The sequence below is a fragment of the Dendrobates tinctorius genome, unplaced genomic scaffold, assembly GCF_039654945.1.
Source record: "Dendrobates tinctorius isolate UK_male_01 unplaced genomic scaffold, ASM3965494v1 ptg000079l, whole genome shotgun sequence".
Classification (NCBI taxonomy): domain Eukaryota; kingdom Metazoa; phylum Chordata; class Amphibia; order Anura; family Dendrobatidae; genus Dendrobates; species Dendrobates tinctorius.
In genome coordinates, this window is record NW_027361747.1 from 2825772 (window position 1) to 2850605 (window position 24834).

Here is a 24834-nt window from a genome sequence, read left to right on the forward strand (position 1 = left end):
CTGTTTTTGAAAGCATCTAATTTTTGTATTTTTTTCCACACCTATTAAAAAAATTGTTCACATTACTGTATAGTGTGCAATAACTGATGTGACCAGCGCTCTTCGCTTTGACAAGCTCTTGATCTTGACATAATGTAATTATATTGGATTGTGTCCAATCAAATATTTTATGCTTCATATATGCAATGTATTTTATTTTAAGAAACCATTTCATGCAAAAATCTAGGATTAGAGTGAAAACATGTAAAACATTTGAAAGCAATTAATACATATTTTATACCAAGTCAGATCTAATAAATCTCCAAAATGTTCTAAATGATATATCCTGTATCATAGACCATAAGTTATTCAAAAGAGAATGAAGAATCAAAAGAAAAAACAATAAAAAGGACAAGATGAAGTTGCATTTGTGTTTTATTTCTAAGATGGTGGTCATGCAAACTAAATATTATTACTGCATTTACATTTATTTGAGAAATTGATGTTGGTAAAATCTACTGCACACCTCCCAATCTTTGACTCCAAAATTAAGGGCCTTTGAAGCGCCTCCTACTTTTCGCCTAGAAAAACCTACAGATCACAAAAAAGTCTGTAAACTTGAATATGTTCTTCTTTCTAGGTCAAGGGACAGTCGCGAGATGAAAGAGATTGTTGGTAGGTATGCTGCTGATGTTAATACTGTAACTATTATTTTGTCATAATAAATGTTTTCACAAAAAATTAAATACAGGAGTGAAAAGGTATCTGACAAAAGTTTGCCAGTAGAAGTGGTCCCTTGAAGACATGCACGGTATTTTCTAATTTCCTATCACCGGGATTTCTTCTTGTGGAAAATGACAGTTTCTGTTTCAGACCTGATGTTATTTTTAATTGTCACAAAATTACACCTTATAAATTCATATGCACAAAATTCTATACATCAAGTAGGTTGTGAAAGCGAGGGAGTTCAGTAGAGGAACACACAAACCACATATCATTGAATAGTACAGAGAAGATTCCTATAAATCATATTTTTCTAATAATTCCATCTGCCATGGACGTTTTTTCTCTGGAAAGTAATCTGGAATTTTGATTTTTTTGAATTCTTGTATACATTTTTTCATTTCTTCTTCGATGCTTGGTTTCTCACTGACTTTCCTTTTAGAAAGGTTGTTATCTCTTGATTTACTCATCAGTGACTGGAAGAGTTCACTGTTCCTACGTTTATCAGCTGGTGGAACCCACTGGACTTGATTCTTTTTTGATTGCCGATCCAATGTCAGGGTGCTAGGTTGATGGGAACTTGATTGCTGGAGCACAGATGTATTTTCTTGTGGGGTGCTAGCTTCTGACTGGCTATCGCAACTAGATGTAGACAGTTCATTACATGATGTTCCACTTTCACTACCTTTGTCTAAAACTTTTTCGGACTTTACTTCATCACAGTCTTGTTTTGGAGATACTAACTTTAGAGGGGATCCTGAGATGACAAAAAAAGACAAAACAAAATGGTGAACATAATTAACATTAGAATTAACATTTAAATAGTTGAACATTATGTAGGTCAGTCATCAGTAATAACCAGTCAACAATCATCTACTTGTGATACAACTAAACTTAAAGAAGTTGAATGAGATAACAAAAGGGTCCGTTTTTTTGTCACAAAACTGTTCCACGTGTTATGGGGTATTGCAACTCATTAATTTTGCTATGTTTTCTAACTACTCCAAATATTTTAAATTGAGTGATAAAACATCTGAAAAATTGGCATTTTTCAGATTCTTCCATTGTACTTAAACTCCAACATTATAAAAAAAAGTGTATTAAGCTATATATTGTATCAGAAAAAGTAACAAGAAAAGCAGCACTCACCCACAAGGCGTGAAACGGCCATAGTTCGGCAGGTCTTACTGTTCATGAAACAACTCCCCTGACACCTGCACCTCTGCTAATATCAATGTAACCAATTTTATGGATTAAAACCACATCTTGAAAGAAGGATCGGGTGAGTGCTGCTTTTCTTATTACTTTTTCTGATATAATACATGTTCTTTATGCGTGCACCACCCAGAAGAGATCCAACAAGGCTGTTTCTGAGGATTTAGGTTGAAATAACACACATGAAAAAAAAAGTGACTTGGTGCCTGGAATAACCCTTCTTTTTTAAATAAGTTATATAATGTTTTCTTTTGAATAGATGTGATGGATGTAAATTTTGAGCCAAGCTTTTACTGGACAACACTACGCCATATTGAATTAGTATAACATGATATCAGTATATGTTTTGAAATTCTAATTTGTTAGACTCAACACATTTTAACCCCAGGAATTTTGATTTATGATTAACTGAAAGTACTTCAAATTCTCTGAAAAATGTCTATGACAGTATTTGCCTCACACACAAATCTTCTTCATTGCTGTACCATCAGACACTATTTTATCAATTTCTTCAGTGTTTTATGGTTTTCTCTCCCTATCGCTATAGCTACGCTATGAACTGTGAAATCTTCTTGTTATCCAGATTCACCACAAAATGACTGCTTGCAATCCTTTCTACTGCTTTTTTTACAGGCTATGATTACAGGCTATGAGGGACTCTCTAGTTGGCTGTGCTATGCCATGTGGTGTGATACCTGCAGGGCATTTAATCGAAGCCTGACAGAGGTCATGTGATCTTTTTTTGGCTAATGCAATTTTATGCAATGTGTAAAATGACAGAGGCCATATTAGGTGGCTTGAATTAAACAAAATAGCAAATTGTTCAAATTCACAGAGTTCAATGAATTCGTAAATTTTCAACACAAGGTCATTTGTCATCAAATTGAATTGCTCCTCTGTACAAATTTCAGAATAACTGGTGGTGTACCTGTATGGTTATTAGAATAACTGGTGTACCTGTATGGGAATTAGAATAACTGGTGTACCTGTATGGTGATGAGAATAACTGGTTTACCTGTATGGTGATGAGAATAACTGGTTTACCTGTATGGTGATGAGAATAAATGGTGTACCTGTATGGGAATTAGAATAACTGAATGGTGTACCCGTATGGTGATGAGAATAACTGGTGTACCCATATGGTGATGAGAATAACTTGTTTACCTGTATGGTGATGAGAATAACTGGTACAATATACCTGTATGGTGATGAGAATAACTGGTGTACATGTATGGTGATGAGAATAAATGGTGTACCTGTATGGTGATGAGAATAAATGGTGTACCTGTATGGGAATTAGAATAACTGAATGGTGTACCCGTATGGTGATGAGAATAACTTGTTTACCTGTATGGTGATGAGAATAACTGGTACAATATACCTGTATGGTGATGAGAATAACTGGTACAATATACCTGTATGGTGATGAGAATAAATTGTGTACCTGTATGGGAATTAGAATAACTGGTGTACCCGTGTGGTGATGAGAATAACTGGTGTACCTGTATGGTGATGAGAATAACTGGTGTACCCGTATGGTGATGAGAATAACTGGTGTACCTGTATGGTGATGAGAATAACTGGTGTACCCGTATGGTGATGAGAATAACTGGTGTACCTGTATGGTGATGAGAATAACTGGTACAATATACCTGTATGGTGATGAGAATAAATGGTGTACCTGTATGGTGATGAGAATAACTGGTGTACCCGTATGGTGATGAGAATAACTGGTGTACCTGTATGGGAATTAGAATAACTGGTGTACCTGTATGGTGATGAGAATAAATGGTGTACCCGTATGGTGATGAGAATAACTGGTGTACCTGTATGGTGATGAGAATAACTGGTGTACCCGTATGGTGATGAGAATAAATGGTGTACCCCTATGGTGATGAGAATAACTGGTGTACCTGTATGGTGATGAGAATAAATGGTGTACCTGTATGGTGATGAGAATAAATGGTGTACCTGTATGGGAATTAGAATAACTGAATGGTGTACCCGTATGGTGATGAGAATAACTGAATGGTGTACCTGTATGGTGATGAGAATAACTGGTGTACCCGTATGATGATGAGAATAACTTGTTTACCTGTATGGTGATGAGAATAACTGGTACAATATACCTGTATGGTGATGAGAATAAATTGTGTACCTGTATGGGAATTAGAATAAATGGTGTACCCGTGTGGTGATGAGAATAACTGGTGTACCAGTATTGTGATGAGAATAACTGGTGTACCCGTATGGTGATGAGAATAACTGGTGTACCTGTATGGTGATGAGAATAACTGGTACAATATACCTGTATGGTGATGAGAATAACTGGTGTACATGTATGGTGATGAGAATAAATGGTGTACCTGTATGGTGATGAGAATAAATGGTGTACCTGTATGGGAATTAGAATAACTGAATGGTGTACCCGTATGGTGATGAGAATAACTGAATGGTGTACCTGTATGGTGATGAGAATAACTGGTGTACCCGTATGATGATGAGAATAACTTGTTTACCTGTATGGTGATGAGAATAACTGGTACAATATACCTGTATGGTGATGAGAATAAATTGTGTACCTGTATGGGAATTAGAATAAATGGTGTACCCGTGTGGTGATGAGAATAACTGGTGTACCCGTATGGTGATGAGAATAACTGGTGTACCCGTATGGTGATGAGAATAACTGGTGTACCTGTATGGTGATGAGAATAACTGGTACAATATACCTGTATGGTGATGAGAATAACTGGTGTACATGTATGGTGATGAGAATAAATGGTGTACCTGTATGGGAATTAGAATAACTGAATGGTGTACCCGTATGGTGATGAGAATAACTTGTTTACCTGTATGGTGATGAGAATAACTGGTATAATATACCTGTATGGTGATGAGAATAACTGGTGTACATGTATGGTGATGAGAATAAATGGTGTACCTGTATGGGAATTAGAATAACTGAATGGTGTACCCGTATGGTGATGAGAATAACTTGTTTACCTGTATGGTGATGAGAATAACTGGTACAATATACCTGTATGGTGATGAGAATAACTGGTACAATATACCTGTATGGTGATGAGAATAAATTGTGTACCTGTATGGGAATTAGAATAACTGGTGTACCCGTGTGGTGATGAGAATAACTGGTGTACCTGTATGGTGATGAGAATAACTGGTGTACCCGTATGGTGATGAGAATAACTGGTGTACCTGTATGGTGATGAGAATAACTGGTGTACCCGTATGGTGATGAGAATAACTGGTGTACCTGTATGGTGATGAGAATAACTGGTACAATATACCTGTATGGTGATGAGAATAAATGGTGTACCTGTATGGTGATGAGAATAACTGGTGTACCCGTATGGTGATGAGAATAACTGGTGTACCTGTATGGGAATTAGAATAACTGGTGTACCTGTATGGTGATGAGAATAAATGGTGTACCCGTATGGTGATGAGAATAACTGGTGTACCTGTATGGTGATGAGAATAACTGGTGTACCCGTATGGTGATGAGAATAAATGGTGTACCCCTATGGTGATGAGAATAACTGGTGTACCTGTATGGTGATGAGAATAAATGGTGTACCTGTATGGTGATGAGAATAAATGGTGTACCTGTATGGGAATTAGAATAACTGAATGGTGTACCCGTATGGTGATGAGAATAACTGAATGGTGTACCTGTATGGTGATGAGAATAACTGGTGTACCCGTATGATGATGAGAATAACTTGTTTACCTGTATGGTGATGAGAATAACTGGTACAATATACCTGTATGGTGATGAGAATAAATTGTGTACCTGTATGGGAATTAGAATAAATGGTGTACCCGTGTGGTGATGAGAATAACTGGTGTACCAGTATTGTGATGAGAATAACTGGTGTACCCGTATGGTGATGAGAATAACTGGTGTACCTGTATGGTGATGAGAATAACTGGTACAATATACCTGTATGGTGATGAGAATAACTGGTGTACATGTATGGTGATGAGAATAAATGGTGTACCTGTATGGTGATGAGAATAAATGGTGTACCTGTATGGGAATTAGAATAACTGAATGGTGTACCCGTATGGTGATGAGAATAACTGAATGGTGTACCTGTATGGTGATGAGAATAACTGGTGTACCCGTATGATGATGAGAATAACTTGTTTACCTGTATGGTGATGAGAATAACTGGTACAATATACCTGTATGGTGATGAGAATAAATTGTGTACCTGTATGGGAATTAGAATAAATGGTGTACCCGTGTGGTGATAAGAATAACTGGTGTACCCGTATGGTGATGAGAATAACTGGTGTACCCGTATGGTGATGAGAATAACTGGTGTACCTGTATGGTGATGAGAATAACTGGTACAATATACCTGTATGGTGATGAGAATAACTGGTGTACATGTATGGTGATGAGAATAAATGGTGTACCTGTATGGGAATTAGAATAACTGAATGGTGTACCCGTATGGTGATGAGAATAACTGGTGTACCCGTATGGTGATGAGAATAACTTGTTTACCTGTATGGTGATGAGAATAACTGGTACAATATACCTGTATGGTGATGAGAATAAATTGTGTACCTGTATGGGAATTAGAATAACTGGTGTACCTGTGTGGTGATGAGAATAACTGGTGTACCAGTATTGTGATGAGAATAACTGGTGTACCTGTATGGTGATGAGAATAACTGGTACAATATACCTGTATGGTGATGAGAATAACTGGTGTACATGTATGGTGATGAGAATAAATGGTGTACCTGTATGGTGATGAGAATAAATGGTGTACCTGTATGGGAATTAGAATAACTGAATGGTGTACCCGTATGGTGATGAGAATAACTTGTTTACCTGTATGGTGATGAGAATAACTGGTACAATATACCTGTATGGTGATGAGAATAACTGGTACAATATACCTGTATGGTGATGAGAATAAATTGTGTACCTGTATGGGAATTAGAATAACTGGTGTACCCGTGTGGTGATGAGAATAACTGGTGTACCTGTATGGTGATGAGAATAACTGGTGTACCCGTATGGTGATGAGAATAACTGGTGTACCTGTATGGTGATGAGAATAACTGGTGTACCCGTATGGTGATGAGAATAACTGGTGTACCTGTATGGTGATGAGAATAACTGGTACAATATACCTGTATGGTGATGAGAATAAATGGTGTACCTGTATGGTGATGAGAATAACTGGTGTACCTGTATGGTGATGAGAATAACTGGTGTACCTGTATGGGAATTAGAATAACTGGTGTACCTGTATGGTGATGAGAATAAATGGTTTACCTGTATGGTGATGAGAATAAATGGTGTACCCGTATGGTGATGAGAATAACTGGTGTACCTGTATGGTGATGAGAATAACTGGTATACCCGTATGGTGATGAGAATAACTGGTGTACCCGTATGGTGATGAGAATAAATGGTGTACCCCTATGGTGATGAGAATAACTGGTGTACCTGTATGGTGATGAGAATAAATGGTGTACCTGTATGGTGATGAGAATAAATGGTGTACCTGTATGGGAATTAGAATAACTGAATGGTGTACCCGTATGGTGATGAGAATAACTGGTGTACCCGTATGGTGATGAGAATAACTGGTTTACCTGTATGGTGATGAGAATAACTGGTGTACCTGTATGGTGATGAGAATAACTGGTGTACCTGTATGGTGATGAGAATAACTGGTACAATATACCTGTATGGTGATGAGAATAAATGGTGTACCTGTATGGTGATGAGAATAACTGGTGTACCCGTATGGTGATGAGAATAACTGGTGTACCCGTATGGTGATGAGAATAACTGGTGTACCTGTATGGTGATGAGAATAACTGGTACAATATACCTGTATGGTGATGAGAATAAATGGTGTACCTGTATGGTGATGAGAATAACTGGTGTACCCGTATGGTGATGAGAATAACTGGTGTACCCGTATGGTGATGAGAATAACTGGTGTACCCGTATGGTGATGAGAATAAATGGTGTACCCGTATGGTGATGAGAATAACTGGTGTACCTGTATGGTGATGAGAATAAATGGTGTACCTGTATGGTGATGAGAATAAATGGTGTACCTGTATGGGAATTAGAATAACTGAATGGTGTACCCATATGGTGATGAGAATAACTGAATGGTGTACCTGTATGGTGATGAGAATAAATGGTGTACCTGTATGGTGATGAGAATAAATGGTGTACCCGTATGGTGATGAGAATAACTGGTGTATCCGTATGGTGATGAGAATAACTGGTGTACCTGTATGGTGATGAGAATAACTGGTACAATATACCTGTATGGTGATGAGAATAAATTGTGTACCTGTATGGGAATTAGAATAACTGGTGTAGCCGTGTGGTGATGAGAATAACTGGTGTACCTGTATGGTGATGAGAATAACTGGTGTACCCGTATGGGAATTAGAATAACTGGTGTACCTGTATGGTGATGAGAATAAATGGTTTACCGGTATGGGAATTAGAATAACTGGTGTACCCGTATGGTGATGAGAATAACTGGTGTACCTGTATGGGAATTAGAATAACTGGTGTACCTGTATGGTGATGAGAATAAATGGTTTACCTGTATGGTGATGAGAATAACTGGTGTACCTGTATGGGAATTAGAATAACTGGTGTACCCGTATGGTGATGAGAATAAATGGTGTACCCGTATGGTGATGAGAATAAATGGTGTACCCGTATGGTGATGAGAATAACTGGTGTACCCGCATGGTGATGAGAATAAATGGTTTACCTGTATGGTGATGAGAATAACTGGTGTACCTGTATGGTGATGAGAATAACTTGTGTACCTGTATGGTTGTAGGGAAGGTGACCTGACGGACGGACGGACCTGTCAGTATAGAGAAGGAAAGGTTTGCACAGTTCAGATAGTTGTCAGTTACTACAGTGGGGAAACAGCTAGGAAAGTGTAGTGGACGTGCAGTACCTGGGTTGACCATTAGAGGGCAGGGAGGAGTGTGAGCAAAGGACTTGACATCAGCTTAGGGCTTAGGAAACCGTTGGTCATGGGGGGCGGAGTTACAGGGAACCAGGAAAGGTATAAATTTGAGGGAGGGTTCCAGAAAGTTCCAGTCCCCAGGGGGAGCTCAAGTGACAGGAGGACTACGACTACTCTGAGGAAAACCAAAGCAGGGGGGACTGAGGAGAGAGAACGTCAGGGGGGTGGTCCTGACAGGAAAGTACCACAGAAAAGACGAGGCACTTAGGTAAAGCATACCGTATTGAGAGAGACGACTGTTCAGTAGAAGTACTGTTGATTTACGGGCCTAAGGCGGCCACAGTGACGGATCTGATTGGAGCATCGAAGAGTGAAGAGGGGACGGTGTATACATACACGTCCCCAGTGTAAAGTACGGTGTGCGGGAAGCGGCTCTGGGAACGGAGGGCCGATAAGTAAAGTGAAGAAGTGCATTGAAGTGCAGTGTACTGCGGAGGCCGTCAAGTGGGCTGCAAGAGAGAATAAAACTTGGACCTGTTGTACCCGACATTTGCCTCCATCGTGTCTCTGTTACATCTCTGCGCGGTAAGAGAGGGACCACCCCCCAGCTCTGCCCTCCGACCCTACATGGTGATGAGAATAAATGGTGTACCTGGATGGTGATGAGAATAACTGGTGTACCTGTATGGTGATGAGAATAACTGGTGTACCTGTATGGTGATGAGAATAACTGGTGTACCCATATGGTGATGAGAATAACTGGTGTACCCGTATGGTGATGAGAATAACTGGTGTACCCGTATGGTGATGAGAAACTGGGTCTGAGCAGAAAAAGTAAATTAATGTGCATGCAAAATGTAATTGCATATGAACACATGACCTTTACTGTATGGTGATGAGAATAAATGGTGTACCAGTATGGGAATTAGAATAACTGGTGTACCTGTATGGTGATGAGAATAACTGGTGTAACTGTATAGTGATGAGGTAGCGAAGAGGTTGACCACAGTTTTAGCCTGATGATCACACACTGTCTATTTTATGACCTTAGCTGCTGTGAACGCAGCTGTGCCCTTAACATGAGGCCTGTTTTGCGGAGTATACCCTGAAGATAAGAAGTATGTAGGGAGTAACCTACAAATCTGTTATCCACTGTAATAAAGTCATGCAGATGCCCAAATTCTACACTTGTATAGTGCTACCTTTGCATACAGTGTCTCTGGCTTGTCTTTCACACAGAATTAAAGGAAATCTCTCATTAGGTTTCCTCTATATAAACTCAATTCATCACATTTTAAGCTATCTTAATCAGCACTCCAACTAGCATACTTTGAGGTCCAGTCCGATGGTTACTGCCTCCTCTGCCCCCGAAATCGCCATTCTTTTGTCTTGACTGACGTGGCTGATGTCTCCTATGTCATCCACAGTTGGTTCCAATCTTACGCCTACACAGTATTGAATAACAACTGTGCAGATGCAAAAAACTGTGGATGACATCAGCCATATCAACCAAGGCAGGAGGATGACAATTGTAGGGACAGACAAGGCACCGAGCATGCACCTGTGACATCCATTGCACCTCTCCGTTTAACATATAGTGTGGAAGCATTATCAGGGCATTCTCTTCGACATGCACGGGGAGCTGGGCTCTCATATATATACTAGCTGAAGAGCCCGGCGTTGCCCGGGCATAGTAACCAACTGTGGTTAGGTATAACAAATTATAATGATTATATTGCACATAAAAACATTTCACATCATATATTCAGCACTACAGATTTGCAACACAAATTAACTAAACGATTACCCAAGTATCCTCTCCTGTGTGATACTTTCTGCTGAGCTGTGTACCTAATCCTCTCCTGTGTGATACTTTCTGCTGAGCTGTGTATCTAATCCTATCGTGTGTTACTGACTGCTCAGCCGTGTATCTAACCCTATCCTGTGTGATACTGACTGCTGAGCCATGTACCTAATTCTATCATGTGTATTACTGACTGCTCAGCCGTGTATCTAATCCTATCCTGTGTGATACTGACTTCTGAGGCGTGTATCTAATCCTATCATGTGTGTTACTGACTGCTCAGCCATGTATCTAATCCTATCCTGTGTGATACTGACTGCTGAGCCGTGTATCTAATCCTATTCTGTGTGATACTGTCTGCTGAGCCGTGTATCTAACCCTATCCTGTGTGATACTGACTGCTGAGCCATGTACCTAATCCTATTATGTGTGTTACTGACTGTTCAGCTGTGTATCTAATCCTATCCTGTGTGATACTGTCTGCTGAGCCGTGTATCTAATAGACGATAATACCATAGAAAAGAATAATAGGCCTCAGTTACCACAACTGTCTACAAAGAAAACTGTTGCTGATAGCAACCAATCACAGCTCATTTTTCATCTTTTAAACAGCTCTGGGACAGCGTGACGAGTTTTGAGTGGCGACTTTTGTGTTTCAACTTTTATGTGACGAGGTTGGTGTATGTGTGGTGAAATGTGTGCTGAGGGTGGTATATGTGGTGAAGCACGTGGTAGTGTGTGGTGCATTTTGTGTGTGTGTTCATATCCCCGTGTGTGGTGAGTAGCACATGTCAGGGCCCCACCTTAGCAACTGTACGGTATATACTCTTTGGCGCCATTGCTCTCATTCTTTAAGTCCCCCTCGTTCACATCTGGCAGCTGTCAGTTTGCCTCCAACACTTTTCCTTTCACTTTTTCTCCATTATGTAGATAGGGGCAAAATTGTTTGGTGAATTGGAACGAGCGGGGTTAAAATTTCACCTCACAACATAGCCTATGACGCTCTCGGGGTCCAGACGTGTGACTGCAAAATTTTGTGGCTGTAGCTACGACGGTGCAGATGCCAATACATGCATACACTTTCTCCCCATTATGTAGATAGGGGCAAAATTGTTTGGTGAATTGGAACACGCGGGGTTAAAATTTCGCCTCACAACATAGCCTAGGACGCTCTCGGGGTCCAGACGTGTGACTGTGCAAAATTTTGTGGCTGCAGCTACGACGGTGCAGATGCCAATCCCGGACATACACACACACACACCCACATTGAGCTTTATATATTAGACTAGCTGAAGAGCCCGGCGTTGCCTGGGTATAGTAACCAACTGTGGTTAGATATAACAAACTATAATGATTATATTGCACATAAAAACCATGCATCTAACCCTATCCTGTGTGATACTGACTGCTGAGCCGTGTATCTAATACTATTCTGTGTGATACTGTGTGCTGAGCTGTGTATCTAATCCTATCCTGTGTGATACTGACTGCTGAGCTGTGTATCTAATCCTATCCTGTGTGATACTGCCTGCTGAGCCATGTATCTAATCCTATCCTGTGTGATACTGACTGCTGAGCCGTGTATCTAATCCTATCCTGTGTGATACTGGGCTCCCCCTGCAGTCTGTGTCAGAGGGTGGTCTGTGTTGGCACCGTAATAAATTGTGTAAAGGTACTGTCACACTTAGGGATGCACCAGCGATCCCGACCAGCGATATGACGCGGTCAGGATCGCTGGTACATCGCTAAGTGGTCGCTAGTGAGCTGCCACGCAGGCTGATCTCACCAGCGACATCGCTGGGGACGGGGGTCGCTACTTACCTGTCACACTAGGTGATCCTGACGCCCTCCCGCCCGCGTCCACGCTCGTCGCTCGTCTCTCCACAGGAAGCCCTGCAGGTAGCTGACGACGAGAAACGGCCTAGCACATTCTCGCGCGATCAGCGATAAGCAGCGGGGGAGCGGGTCGGAGGTAAGTATTAGACATAGCGATATCCCTAGCGATATCGCTATAACGTCACAAAACCTGTGACGTTATAGCGATATTGCTAGCGATATCGCTTAGTGTGACAGGCCCTTTATTTCCAGCTTTACAGAAGGACGATAACACCATAGAAATGATAAGAATAATAGGCCTCAGTTACCACAACTGTCTTCAAAGAAAACTGTTGCTGATAGCAACCAATCACAGCTCATTTTTCACCTTATAAACAGCTCTGGGACAGCGTGGCGAGTTTTGAGTGGCGACTTTTGTGTTTTGACTTTTCTATGGCGAGGTTGGTGTATGTGTGGTGAAATGTGTGCTGAGGGTGGTAGATGTATTGAAGCACGTGGTAGTGTGTGGCGCATTCTGTGTGTGTGTTCATATCCCCGTGTGTGGCGAGTATCCCAAGTCAGGGCCCCACCTTAGCAACTGTACGGTATATACTCTATTGCGCCATCGCTCTCATTCTTTAAGTCCCCCTTGTTCACATCTGGCAGCTGTCAATTTGCCTCCAACACTTTCCTTTCACTTTTTCCCCATTATGTAGATAGGGGCAAAATTGTTTGGTGAATTGGAACGCGCAGGGTTAAAATTTCACCTCACAACATAGCCTATGATGCTCTCGGGGTCCAGACGTGTGACTGTGCAAAATTTTGTGGCTGTAGCTGCGACGGTGCGGATGCCAATCCTGGACATACATACATACATACATACATACACACATACTTACATACACATACATACACACATACATACACACACATACATACACATACATACATACACACACACACACACATACATACACACACACATACATACATACACACACACACATACATACACACATACATACATACACACATACATACACACACACATACATACATACACACACACATACATACACACACACACACATACATACACACATACATACATACACACACACACATACATACATACACACACACATACATACACACACACACATACATACACACATACATACATACACACACACACATACATACACACACACATACATACACATACATACACACACACATACATACACACACACACACACACATACATACATACACACATACATACATACACATACATACACACATACATACATACACACACTTGAGCTTTATATATTAGATTGCTGGGTGTTATTGTAGATGACTTAAAGAGAATGTCACCCCTGGGATGTGCTATATACTGTATGACCTATTAATATGGGCATACAGGTAATAGAAATGTTACACTAGTCCTACCTGTATGCCTCATATTAATGGTTTTGGTGTTGAGAAATGTTACGCTCTGTATTTATGTTAATGATTTCTTCCAGGCTCTGGGGCATGAAGTGCCTGGAAGAAATCACAAAACAGAAGAAAATCCAGCTCAATGAACTTTTGAACAAACTTCTTTCTTTATTCACTGAAAGTGCTCAATAGAGCATAAAACAGCATCAGCGATGTAAGTTACATGGTATGCGACATCGACGCGTTTCAGATGATTACTCAAACTTACCGTAATCATGTTTGTAATCAAGTTTGTTCACAAGTTCGTTGAGCTGGATTTTCTTCTGTTTTGTGATTGCTCCATGCCTTGCTCGGAACACCTAAGGATGTCTATTACGGTGAGCTGCTCTTATTCCTGAAAGAAATCCCAGCAGCTTGTCTTCATTGTAATACTTACCCCCTCCCAACAGCATCAGTTACGGCCCCTGAATCCTGTGCCTGCGCCCTGCACTCCCTCAGAAATACATTCCTCATCCTCCTCTCTGTGGGCGATGCATTCAGTGATCTTCTGCACAGGCACTGGGGAGTCACTGTGACCTCCAGTGTGCGCGCCGATAATATGCTCTTCCCACTTACTCCCTGCACAGTCATCGCTAGGAACCTTGTGTACATGGCAATGACTATTCAGGTTGAAAATGTGGAGAGCACCTTATTGGCGCTCACACCGAAGGTCACTGGAGTGAAAGTTGCTGGCGCCTGCTCAGAAGATCCCATTACTTGTGTGCAGCTCTAAAAAGTTATACAGGCCTGATGAATTTTAAAGGAGATGCTTTGGTCTTCTGTAGGATAAATGGAGATACTGTATATGAATATCTTCTTTAGCATATGCAATGGGAAAGCATACTGCATGTGCTTAACGTGGGGCAATTAAAGGGTATTCGCATCTCCAAGATCCTATCCCAATACAGTATGTAGTAGATGTAGCAATACTAATATTAGCAAATACCTCCAATTACAAATGTAGTATAGTTCTTCTGATTTGCTATGTTGTTCACCCCATGCGCAGGGCATTGCAGTAGTACCCATGGTTACGACCACTCATATAGTGACAATGAGTTAGTTGTTAGTGATTGTAATCATGACTAGCTAAGCTACTAAAATGTGCTGCACATGGTGTAGGCGACATAATGAATCAGAAGAACTATACTACATATTTAATTGGAAGTATTTGCTAATTTTATTATTACACCTACTGCATATTGAGACTCTTAAATGAGGCTCCACGGACTTTATTTGCATATTTGTATTTCCCAGGGAGCATTGCACCTAGGATTTCACTGATTGAGCGCCTTTGCTGGCTGCCGCAGTGTTTTCTTTGACTGGTCTCCCTGAGGTCAGTGATTGTTTCGTGATGTTGGTCTACTAGGCATTGCTCCCACCTGGCCAGAATCCTACTTCACACTGATGAGGGGCAACACCCTGAAACAGCTGTCTGTGGTTGGATACCTGGCCTTGGTATTTCCCTTGTCATATCTGTAAACTCGTAAAGAGCTGGATATTGACTTAAAGGGTTACTTAATATGGTGGTAATGGTGGTTTCCAAAAGGAGCCACCCCATGGCTGGGTCCTTCCCTGGAGGAAGATCTGGCTAGTCCCGTGTTTGAGACTCTTAAATGAGGCTCCATGGACTTTATTTACCTACTGCATATTGTGATGGGATCTCAGAGATGGGAATACCCCTTTAATGTCAGCAGAGTCTTAACTGGAAAACTTTGTTAAGTCAGACATTGTGATAATATAAAAACATTTCAAATTTTTTCATTTTTAGAAGTTCATGATTTGTACATCTTATTTTATCAGGGGAAGAGGATGAACAGCAGCTGTTTGAGTTAAAAACATCCAATGCACTATGCAATAAAGAAGAATTACTGAACATCGCAATTTACCATACTTTTCTATGTCTTAGTGCGATCTCACAGCCCACAATGTGTCTCCGCAAATGTCACAACCCTTGACATAAAAGCACTGCAGCACCATACTGATATAAGATGGAGGCAGGCATGTGCTCCTCACTTTACTACAGACTACGGGGGGATTATTACCATAATGTTCTGGATAAGCCAACACTAAATGGAGGTCACTGAGCGAAAGGCCTGAGCCAAGATTGCCATTAAGCCTTATTTTAGAGCTCTGGAGAGTCTCATAGAAGCTGTAATGGCAGCCATTTTCATTGCAGAAAGACATATGAGAAACTCCGACTGTAATAAAAACTGTAAAGATAATGAGCGTATTCGGGTCTTATCTGGGTTAAAATGAGGAACAGAGGCAGAGAAACTTCTCACCTGAAAAGGTTGAGAAAGACACAACCCCCGTGTTAGCTTGAAAACTTTGGCTCCTGCAGATCCATAAAACGGTATATCATATGGAATCAGGAGAAAGATGGAGCTAAAGGGGGTTTTACACCTAGCGATATCGTTAGCAATATCGCTAAAGCATCACCGATTTGGTGACGCAGCAGCGATATTGCTAGCGATATCACTATGTGTGATACTTACCTCCGACCGGCTCCCCCACTGGTTATCGCTGATCGCGCAGCTCCATTTCTCGTCGGGCGCTTCCTGCTGGCGTCGATGAGTGATGCGTGGACGCGGACGGCAGGACATCAGGATCGCCTCGTCTGAAAGGTAACGACCGCTGTATCGCTGCTGCATCGCTGTGAGATCTGCCTGTGTGACAGCTCACTAGCGACCATTTAGCGATGCAGCAGCGATCCTGACCGGGTTGTATCGTTGTCGGGATCGCTGGTGCATCGCTAAATGTAACGGGACCTTAAGTCAACGCTGCAAAAAGTGTAAGATGCCGTAGGAGACTGTGGAGATGTAAATGCAGTTTTTGCAGATGCTTCTTCCTCAGGACAAACCTCAATAATAAAAGTACAGTTCACAAGAGGTGAGAATAATTGGACAACTTATTAAAAAAGAGGCGCACAATGATGGCCTTCTAAAATCATATGACCGATGTAACAGGTCAGGGTATACTCTGGCCTGGGCCAAACTATATCCGGGATTAATTGGCGTGTTACACCGGGTTACCACGTCATCGTATTGAAAAAATATATGAAAGTGTATGAGCTCGATTAATGATAAGCTTGATTTGAATTGACAAAAAGGAGGGTCGGAAGGGGGGAAATAAGAAAAGAAAATAGATATAAAAATATAAATATAAGACTATAAGAAAAATGGACTGGAATTAAAAAAATCAATTTTTTCTTATATTTTTATATTTTTTTTTACTTATTCCCCATTCACCGTCTCCTTTTTTATTATTGTGGTTTTTCCTGAGGACGAAGCAAATGTTTATCGAAACATCTCCACAGTCTCCTGCTGCATCTTAAAACTTTTGGCAGCGCGGAGATGCCTCACGTTTCTCCAGTTCTTATGATAAGAGAAACTCCGACAGAGACCTCAAGCGGAAAGTATGACAGAACTCAATGGACAAATGAATTGGACAAGTGCCATCTGTTTTTTCACTTCAAATTCGGATGGGTATGAGAAAAAAATCTGATGCCATAAGGAGCCACAGTACGGCATACGATTTTTACGAATACATTACAATTGTGTAACATAGGAAACTATAAATGGTGCTGTAAATGATTAATAGCTGCTGAAAAAAAATGACGAGAGAGAAAAAAATTGTCCCACTTTTCTACATGAAAATCTGCCAGATTTTTTATATGCTTGTGTGACCCAGGCCTAAAGAGAAACCTTGGTGCAGATGTAATAAGTGACTAGAGATGAGTGAATTTCTTCGGGTCCCCGCTTATTCAGCAAACTATAGCTCTTACTGAATAAGCTGCAGAGGGAACCCGGATACAAGGAGCGCTGGCTGATCAGCTGATCTTCTCCGCAGCTGCATGTGTCGCAGTGACAGCACAAGCATGTAGAGCCCAACACCCAGGCTCTCCATACATGTGTTGTGACTGTGACATAGCAGCGACACATGCAGCTGTGGCGCCGAACAGCTGATCAGCCGGCGCGCTCCATGTGTCCGGAATCCCTCTGCAGCTTACTCAGTAAGAGCTCTAGCTTGCCAAATAAGCGGGGACCTGAAGAAATTCGCTCCTCTCTATTAGTGACTGAAGGATAAGGGAAAACATTTTGTAACAATTTTAAGACATAGAGGACTTCCTTAATGTTTTGGGCATCATTTTTCAAAGCTGTTAATAAAAAAAAAATCAGAAAAAAATCAAAACTCAGCTATTGTTTCTTACAAGGCTCTGGTAAAATGAAAGCTGCACTGTGATTGGCTGCTATGGGCGACAAAGACGGTTTTCCTATAAGTTAATTTTTTCATAAATCTTTGTAGATTTTAAAGCTGTAAAATGAGAAATCCAGTCAGAATAATCTTACACATACATATGTTGATATCAAGACTTTTTGAAACTTGAAAGATGTCCTTGATATGAATGGCTCTTTACTTAAAATGTTTGGCCACCTTGCCTTGTAGAAATCTCTATGTAGTAATCTGAGACCACCTGCATTGCCAAGCTCACCTTTACCTATGGAATATCAGAAGACATCGGGACATGATCTAGTGGCTTTATATATGCCAGTCTTAATGCAGGGTGTGCAGGAATAAGATGATATCCAATTAATTAAGATGTGTACGCCGCTTAATAAATTTGGTACATTTCTGGAGCCACTAAGGTGACGCAACTTCTGAAGAATTTGTTAGGCGAGCTCCGCCATGGCATGTCCTATCTATGCTTTGCCCACATTAGCAGTTCTGGCATGAAAATGCAAAAAGTTGCAACATTTTGGCACAACTTGGTGCTGCACAAAAAATTGTGGCTCTTCAATGTCTTTTACGCCAGAAATATGGCAAAAATATTTTGATGATGGGACTATATTTCCCAAATTTGCCTTTCAAAGTCCATTGATTTCCAAAAAAAAAAACAATTTTGACTTACTTCACAAAAAAAAAAAATGCACAAGGACCTGCAAACACTTCACGGCCAAGTGACAGCAAACAAGCCACAGTGCATAATATATGGCATTGAAATACATGTTCTTACGATTGGCTATTTAGAGGTTGTTTCAGTATCCCATTTCTAATCAAGTTATCTTTCATAAATGTCCTTCTAATAGAATCTCCTAATCCCCGGCGCCCTAGTGCCTTCACTGTATTTACACCGTCTGGATCCATGGCTTGTCACACCATGCATGGATGAGATGGTTTACAGGTAAAGTCCAAGTCCTTGGTCCCAGTCTGCATGTCTGCAAACCATACCATTAATCCAAGATATGGGTAACTGCAAAATCAGGCAATTAGTACTGTTTACAATTTCCATTGCTGGGAGTTCAACCACTGAGACCCACACCATTCCAAAGAACCAAAGCTTTGAAGAGCCCTTTGTGAATAAAGCAAAGGTTGATCATGCACACTGCTGCTCCATTTATTCTTAATAGGACTGCCAGAGATAGCCAAGAGCTGCCCTTCCATAAGAATGAATGGTGTGGCAGTGCACATGATTGACAAAGCTCCGTTCACATGAGGCTCTTTAGCCCTGTTTCTTGGTATCGGTGTTTGTTCCAGCAGTCGGACCCCCCAGAAAACTTCCAAATTTGAAAATAGGCCTCCTGCAGAACCGTCACTATCAGGGCCCTCATTTCTCCTGTATCAGTTGGTGATGATGATTACTGTCTATGTTCTTTACTATGTACCCCCATTTTTACATGTAAAGTCCATGGAATAAATAGTGCTACTACAATAAATACGGTAATAATAATAATGTGGAAACAAAAAAGGTCCAAAAATTCAATAATCATTAATCCGTTACCCATATAAAAAAAATCAACAGAAATATAGTTAGAAGAAATTAAATAATTGTGTCAACAATTTGAATTCTACCAAAACTTTCGATGAAATACAAGAATGTTTCCTCCACAATTACGTTCATGTAAAAAATATTTTCCAATTTGAATTCAATTTTGTTAATGTTACATAATGTATACATGCTGTATATATTTTATGTACTATCTGTGTCAAGGGCTAGTAGAATTATTCCACATTTATAGATAACTTGTGTAATTATTCATGTATTTATAAGGGAGAGCTTGTTTCTGCTTTTTATCACACTTACTCCCATTGATTTTTTCTTTTCAATGCTGTCACTATAAAACAGAACTAGCTGATACCACATAGTTGGAGGATAGCATTCGGGAGCCATTTTGAATGGTCTAACGCTAGTTTCACATTTGCGTTTGGAGGTCCAGCGTTTGGCGCAGGTTGCCGCACCATCAAAACGATGCATGCGGCGGCAAACGCATACCTGTGCACGGCCTGTGTACCGAATGCTAAAGATAAGGCACGCAAGCCGCATGCAGCGGCATGCGCCCATAGACGGAGCTGACCGGAGGAGGTGCGGCAGGGGGAGGAGCTTCACGGCGAGCGTCCGCTGCGCCTCCAAACGCAAATGTGAAACTAGCCTAAGTATGATGAAACTATGACGCTGAATGCCTGCTTCACTGCGCAAGAACATATAAAAGAGATCATTTCTTCTTTTACCTTTTTACTAGATAAGCGTGACATTATTTAATTTGATTTAGTAACGTATTGTTAGTTTTATCCATTTAATTAACAGTGAAACAGATACCTATGCTCAATGGAGTCATTCTGCAAGGCTAACTGCCTTGAGTTAGAAAGCAATATGATAAAGACCAGAAATCTCCCTAGAGATGCTTTATAGATTCACAGATAATTGATGTCAGCCATAACATTAAATATTTCTTTGATTTCCTATTCAACCTACTGTGCAAATGTCGATCAACCCAGCCACATGTCTATCCAATAAATCTCATATTTGAAAAATTCCAGGTATTCTCCCTTTCTATAACACCCTCACTTTGGACTGTAATGATGGAATCTAAAACCTTTGTCTGTCTGGCCAAATTCAAAAGAAAAACAAATGTGCTTTGTTACCTTTGGATTTCTATCCTCTAAGGGTACGCGCACACGGTGCGGATTAGCCTGCGGCATTTTCCACGCGGATTTAGCTTAATCCGCAGGTAAAATGACCTGCGTTTTACCTGCTGAATTAGTGCGGATTAGCCTGCGGATTTCCCGATTCCTATAATGGAGCAAGTGTCAAACCGCTGCGGATTCCGCACAAAAGAATTGACATGCTGCATTTTTAATTTCTCATAGACTTTAATGGTACTGTACAACGCAGCAGAACCTGCTGCGGATCCGCAGGGCCAAATCCGCTGCGGATCCGCAGCATAATCCGCAACGTGTGCACATACCCTAAGAGGTTTGCTTCTCTACAGAGCCATTTATAGGCACTGTGCTATGGCATACAGAGTGCCTACAGGTTCATTAAAACCCAGGACTCTGGGCTTTAATGATCAAAACTGTCTAGAAGAAATCACAACACTGTTTTCATTTTGGAAACTACTCTGGTCAAAAGGTAAAGAAACTTAATTTTTTCTTTTAGAGAATCTTTCAAAAAATTTGCCCCATTGGGTGGTACTTTTTAAAGTGATTGTGTATTAAAAAATTTTAATTATATGTAATCGGTTTATTTAAGCGGCAACATTAATATTAAGGTTGCATATTAATTATTTAAAATGTTCTGTATTATCATAAATTAAATTCATTATAAATCTCTGGCTGGGCTAGTCCCGGTGGCAGAGACCAGTGATGTCACTTGCAGCTGCAGCGCTTGTTTCTGCACACTGGGTATTCTGACAATGCTTCTGTTGTCAGCTAGTTACCGCTGATCTGAGTCGGCTGTCATTGTGCGCATCGTACAGGGACTAGCCCATACTCTGAAACAAGCATCACTGATGAAGCTTCATTTCAAGGAGAGGGCAGGGGTTGCGGCATGAAGCTTGCTCAAAAAGGAATTAGGGGGAAATAAAGAGAAAAGTAGATAGTGTAGGTAGGGAAGGATAGGGAATTTTTAATGCAAGTATTTTAGAAAATAGTTTAGGCTATGGCACTAAACAGATAGGGATTTAGAATGAAAATTACTTTGTCTTTAGACTGGACCAGCCCATTATGTGCCCTCATTTTTTATTAATGATACTAATTATATGTAAGTATAATGACAATAAATTATATACATAAAATAAAAATGTATTTTTCTTTGAATTTTTTTTAGAAGGATAAAAATTAGGTGATGAAGTCATACTGACTAATACGGGCCAATAATTTTCCTTCAAGCACAATATTTTATAGCTATTATGTTGACATATTTGCTATTTTAACTGTTCATCATTGTCTCAACACAAAAACAAAGATGGAAAACTACTGTAAACTTGCCATAAAATAACTAAAAAAAAAATGACTTATTACTTACATCTTATTATTGCTGCTCAATTTTGTTCTTTCACATACGATGAGATGCTAAGCTCTCAGAAAGCCAAAAATACATTGGGTTGGAAATTTGGTCCTAAAAAGTAAAGCGTAGGGCTTTGTAAATATCAAGTACATAATATGTAAAATATTCTACAGCAAGAACATGAGTTTGTAATGCTGAACAATTTTAATTTTACAGAACACATGGACTTATTTTACAAAATTTTATAATTGTGAAAAACACTACAATTATCACCTAATACGAGACTTATTGATTTCACTAGCAAATGGTAGCTGAACCATAGGAGTGATGAAGCTGATTTACAACCCATGTTGTATCCGCCCTGTTTTTATACTTGATTTCTGCAATTAAAATAGTGATGGACTAATATTTTCTGAATCCATTTAAATTAGTAACAAGCTTAAGTAAATTAGGAAATGAGACCAAAGCCAGAGTAAATGGAGTTGTCAAGTATCAAGAACAAAAAGTAGGAAAATGTAAATGTGTATGCCAATGTACACATAACACATTTATTAAAGGGATATTCCCATCTCCAAGATCCTATCCCAATATGTAGTTGGTGTAATAATAATAATAATGTTAGCAAATACCTCCAATTAGAAATGTAGTATAGTTCTTCTGATTATCTATGTCGCTTACCCCGTGTGCAGAGCATTACAGTAGCTTAGATATCCATGGTAATGACCACTCATATAGTGACAGTAGCTAGTGGTCGTAACCATGGATTCCTAAGCTGCTCTACACATGGGGTAAGCGACAAAGTGAATCAGAAGAACTATGCTACATTTCTACTTGGAGGTATTTTCTAATATTATTATTATTACACCTACTACATATTGGGATATGATGTTGAAGATGGAAATTCCCCTTTAACTCTTTAAAGACCATGCGATTCTTAGTTTTTGGGCTTCCTTTTTTTCCTACTCTTCTTCCACAAGCCATAATTTTACTTTCTGAAGATTTTTTTATTGTTTTGCACAAAGCCAGGGTCAGAAGATTGGAGACTTTCGTCTGTATTGTAATCCATGTGTCCGCATTTTCCGTGTGCATGCTATCTGAATGCCATCCATTTTTAGACATCAACATTTTGAAATGTACATATTTAAATACAGTCTCCTAAATTAATGATGGTAATATATCCATACAAATGTCCCATAGAGGATCTGATTTTTCTTTTGCACCCATAGCCTTGAATAAGCTAGTCTCATCCAAGACTCTGAAGAGAATAGTTCTCACGGAACTGGAAGAATTTCTCAAGGGAGAATGGAGGAAAATCCCTCAAAGAACAATTGAAAGATTCTTTTGTGATTACAAAAAGTATTTACAAGCTGTGATACTTTCAAAAGGGGGGTGCTACTGGGTACTAACCATGCAGGGTGCCCAAAGTTTTGCATTGGCCATTTTCCTTTTTGTAATTTTTAAAATGTAAAAAATGACTATACATATATTTTTTTTGCCTAAAATACAAATGAAATGTGTCATCTTTGACTTTAGACGACCATTTAGAGATCATTTCATCTTCAACAGTAATTTTCATCAAGGGTGCCCAAATTTGTGCATGCCACTGTATATGAGAAGCTATTTTTGGAGTGATGAGACGTACTTTCTATTTATACCATCTAGGGATACAAATATCTCTGTCATCACTTTTTATTGTACTTTTTGGGGATTCGAATGGACAATTCTTGATTATTTTTTTTTTTTTTTTTAATTGTAAACACTAGAGATGAGCAACTTTCCCTCTTTTCGGGTCGAGTCAGGTTTCACGAAACCTGACTTTCGCAAAAGTCGGGTCGAACAAAATCGGCCGATTATTGTGAAAAGTCGAAGTCCGACTGAAACACGAAACCCAATGCAAGTCAATGGGGAAGAAAAGTCGGCAGGGAGTGGAGGACAGGAAACACACCTACAGTGCCCATTTTAATGCCCAAAACATCAATTCATATTCCTTAAGCTTGTCAACCTTAATATACTTTATAATAATAGTTAGGCTTTGAAAACTGGGGGTTATTTGGCTAAAGTTGTGGGGGGGGGTTAGTGCTGGCTCCAGATTTTCGTGTGCCCTGCGCCAAAGAGTGTCACTGGACTCCTTTAACACATGACACAATTCATGATCCTTTGATACGGCAGAGAAATAGCGGTACAGTACAATGAAAAATACTTCAATTCTTACATCATATGACTGATATCCATTTTAAATTCTCCAATAGCTCCAAAAACAGACAGTATATTCCTTCATACAGTATTATGGCCACTGCATAGTGCGCCATACAGAGTAACGAGGCCCATATATTTCTCCATACAGAATCATTGGTCCCATATAATGTTCGATACAGTATATGATGAGCTCCACATAATGCTACAGTATATGTTGTTCACCATGGATGAAGCTCCAGTGTCTTGCGGGCCCAAATAATGCTTCATATATAATGGGCCCCATTCCTAATGCTCCAGTGTATAATGGGCCCTGTAAATGATTCTCCAGT

The 24834-nt window shown here is 40.0% G+C and overlaps 1 protein-coding gene across 1 annotated transcript in view; it reads right to left on the reverse strand.

Annotated features, from left to right (window-relative positions):
* Nucleotides 1–396: 396 nt before the first annotated feature.
* KCTD8 (potassium channel tetramerization domain containing 8) overlaps nt 397–24834 on the reverse strand; it is a 313811-nt gene continuing 289373 nt past the window's right edge. Inside the window, exon 2 of the mRNA XM_073583439.1 lies at nt 397–1459. Coding sequence (XP_073439540.1) covers nt 999–1459 — 461 coding nt within the window. The 3' untranslated portion in view covers nt 397–998. The remainder of the gene's footprint in view (nt 1460–24834) is intronic.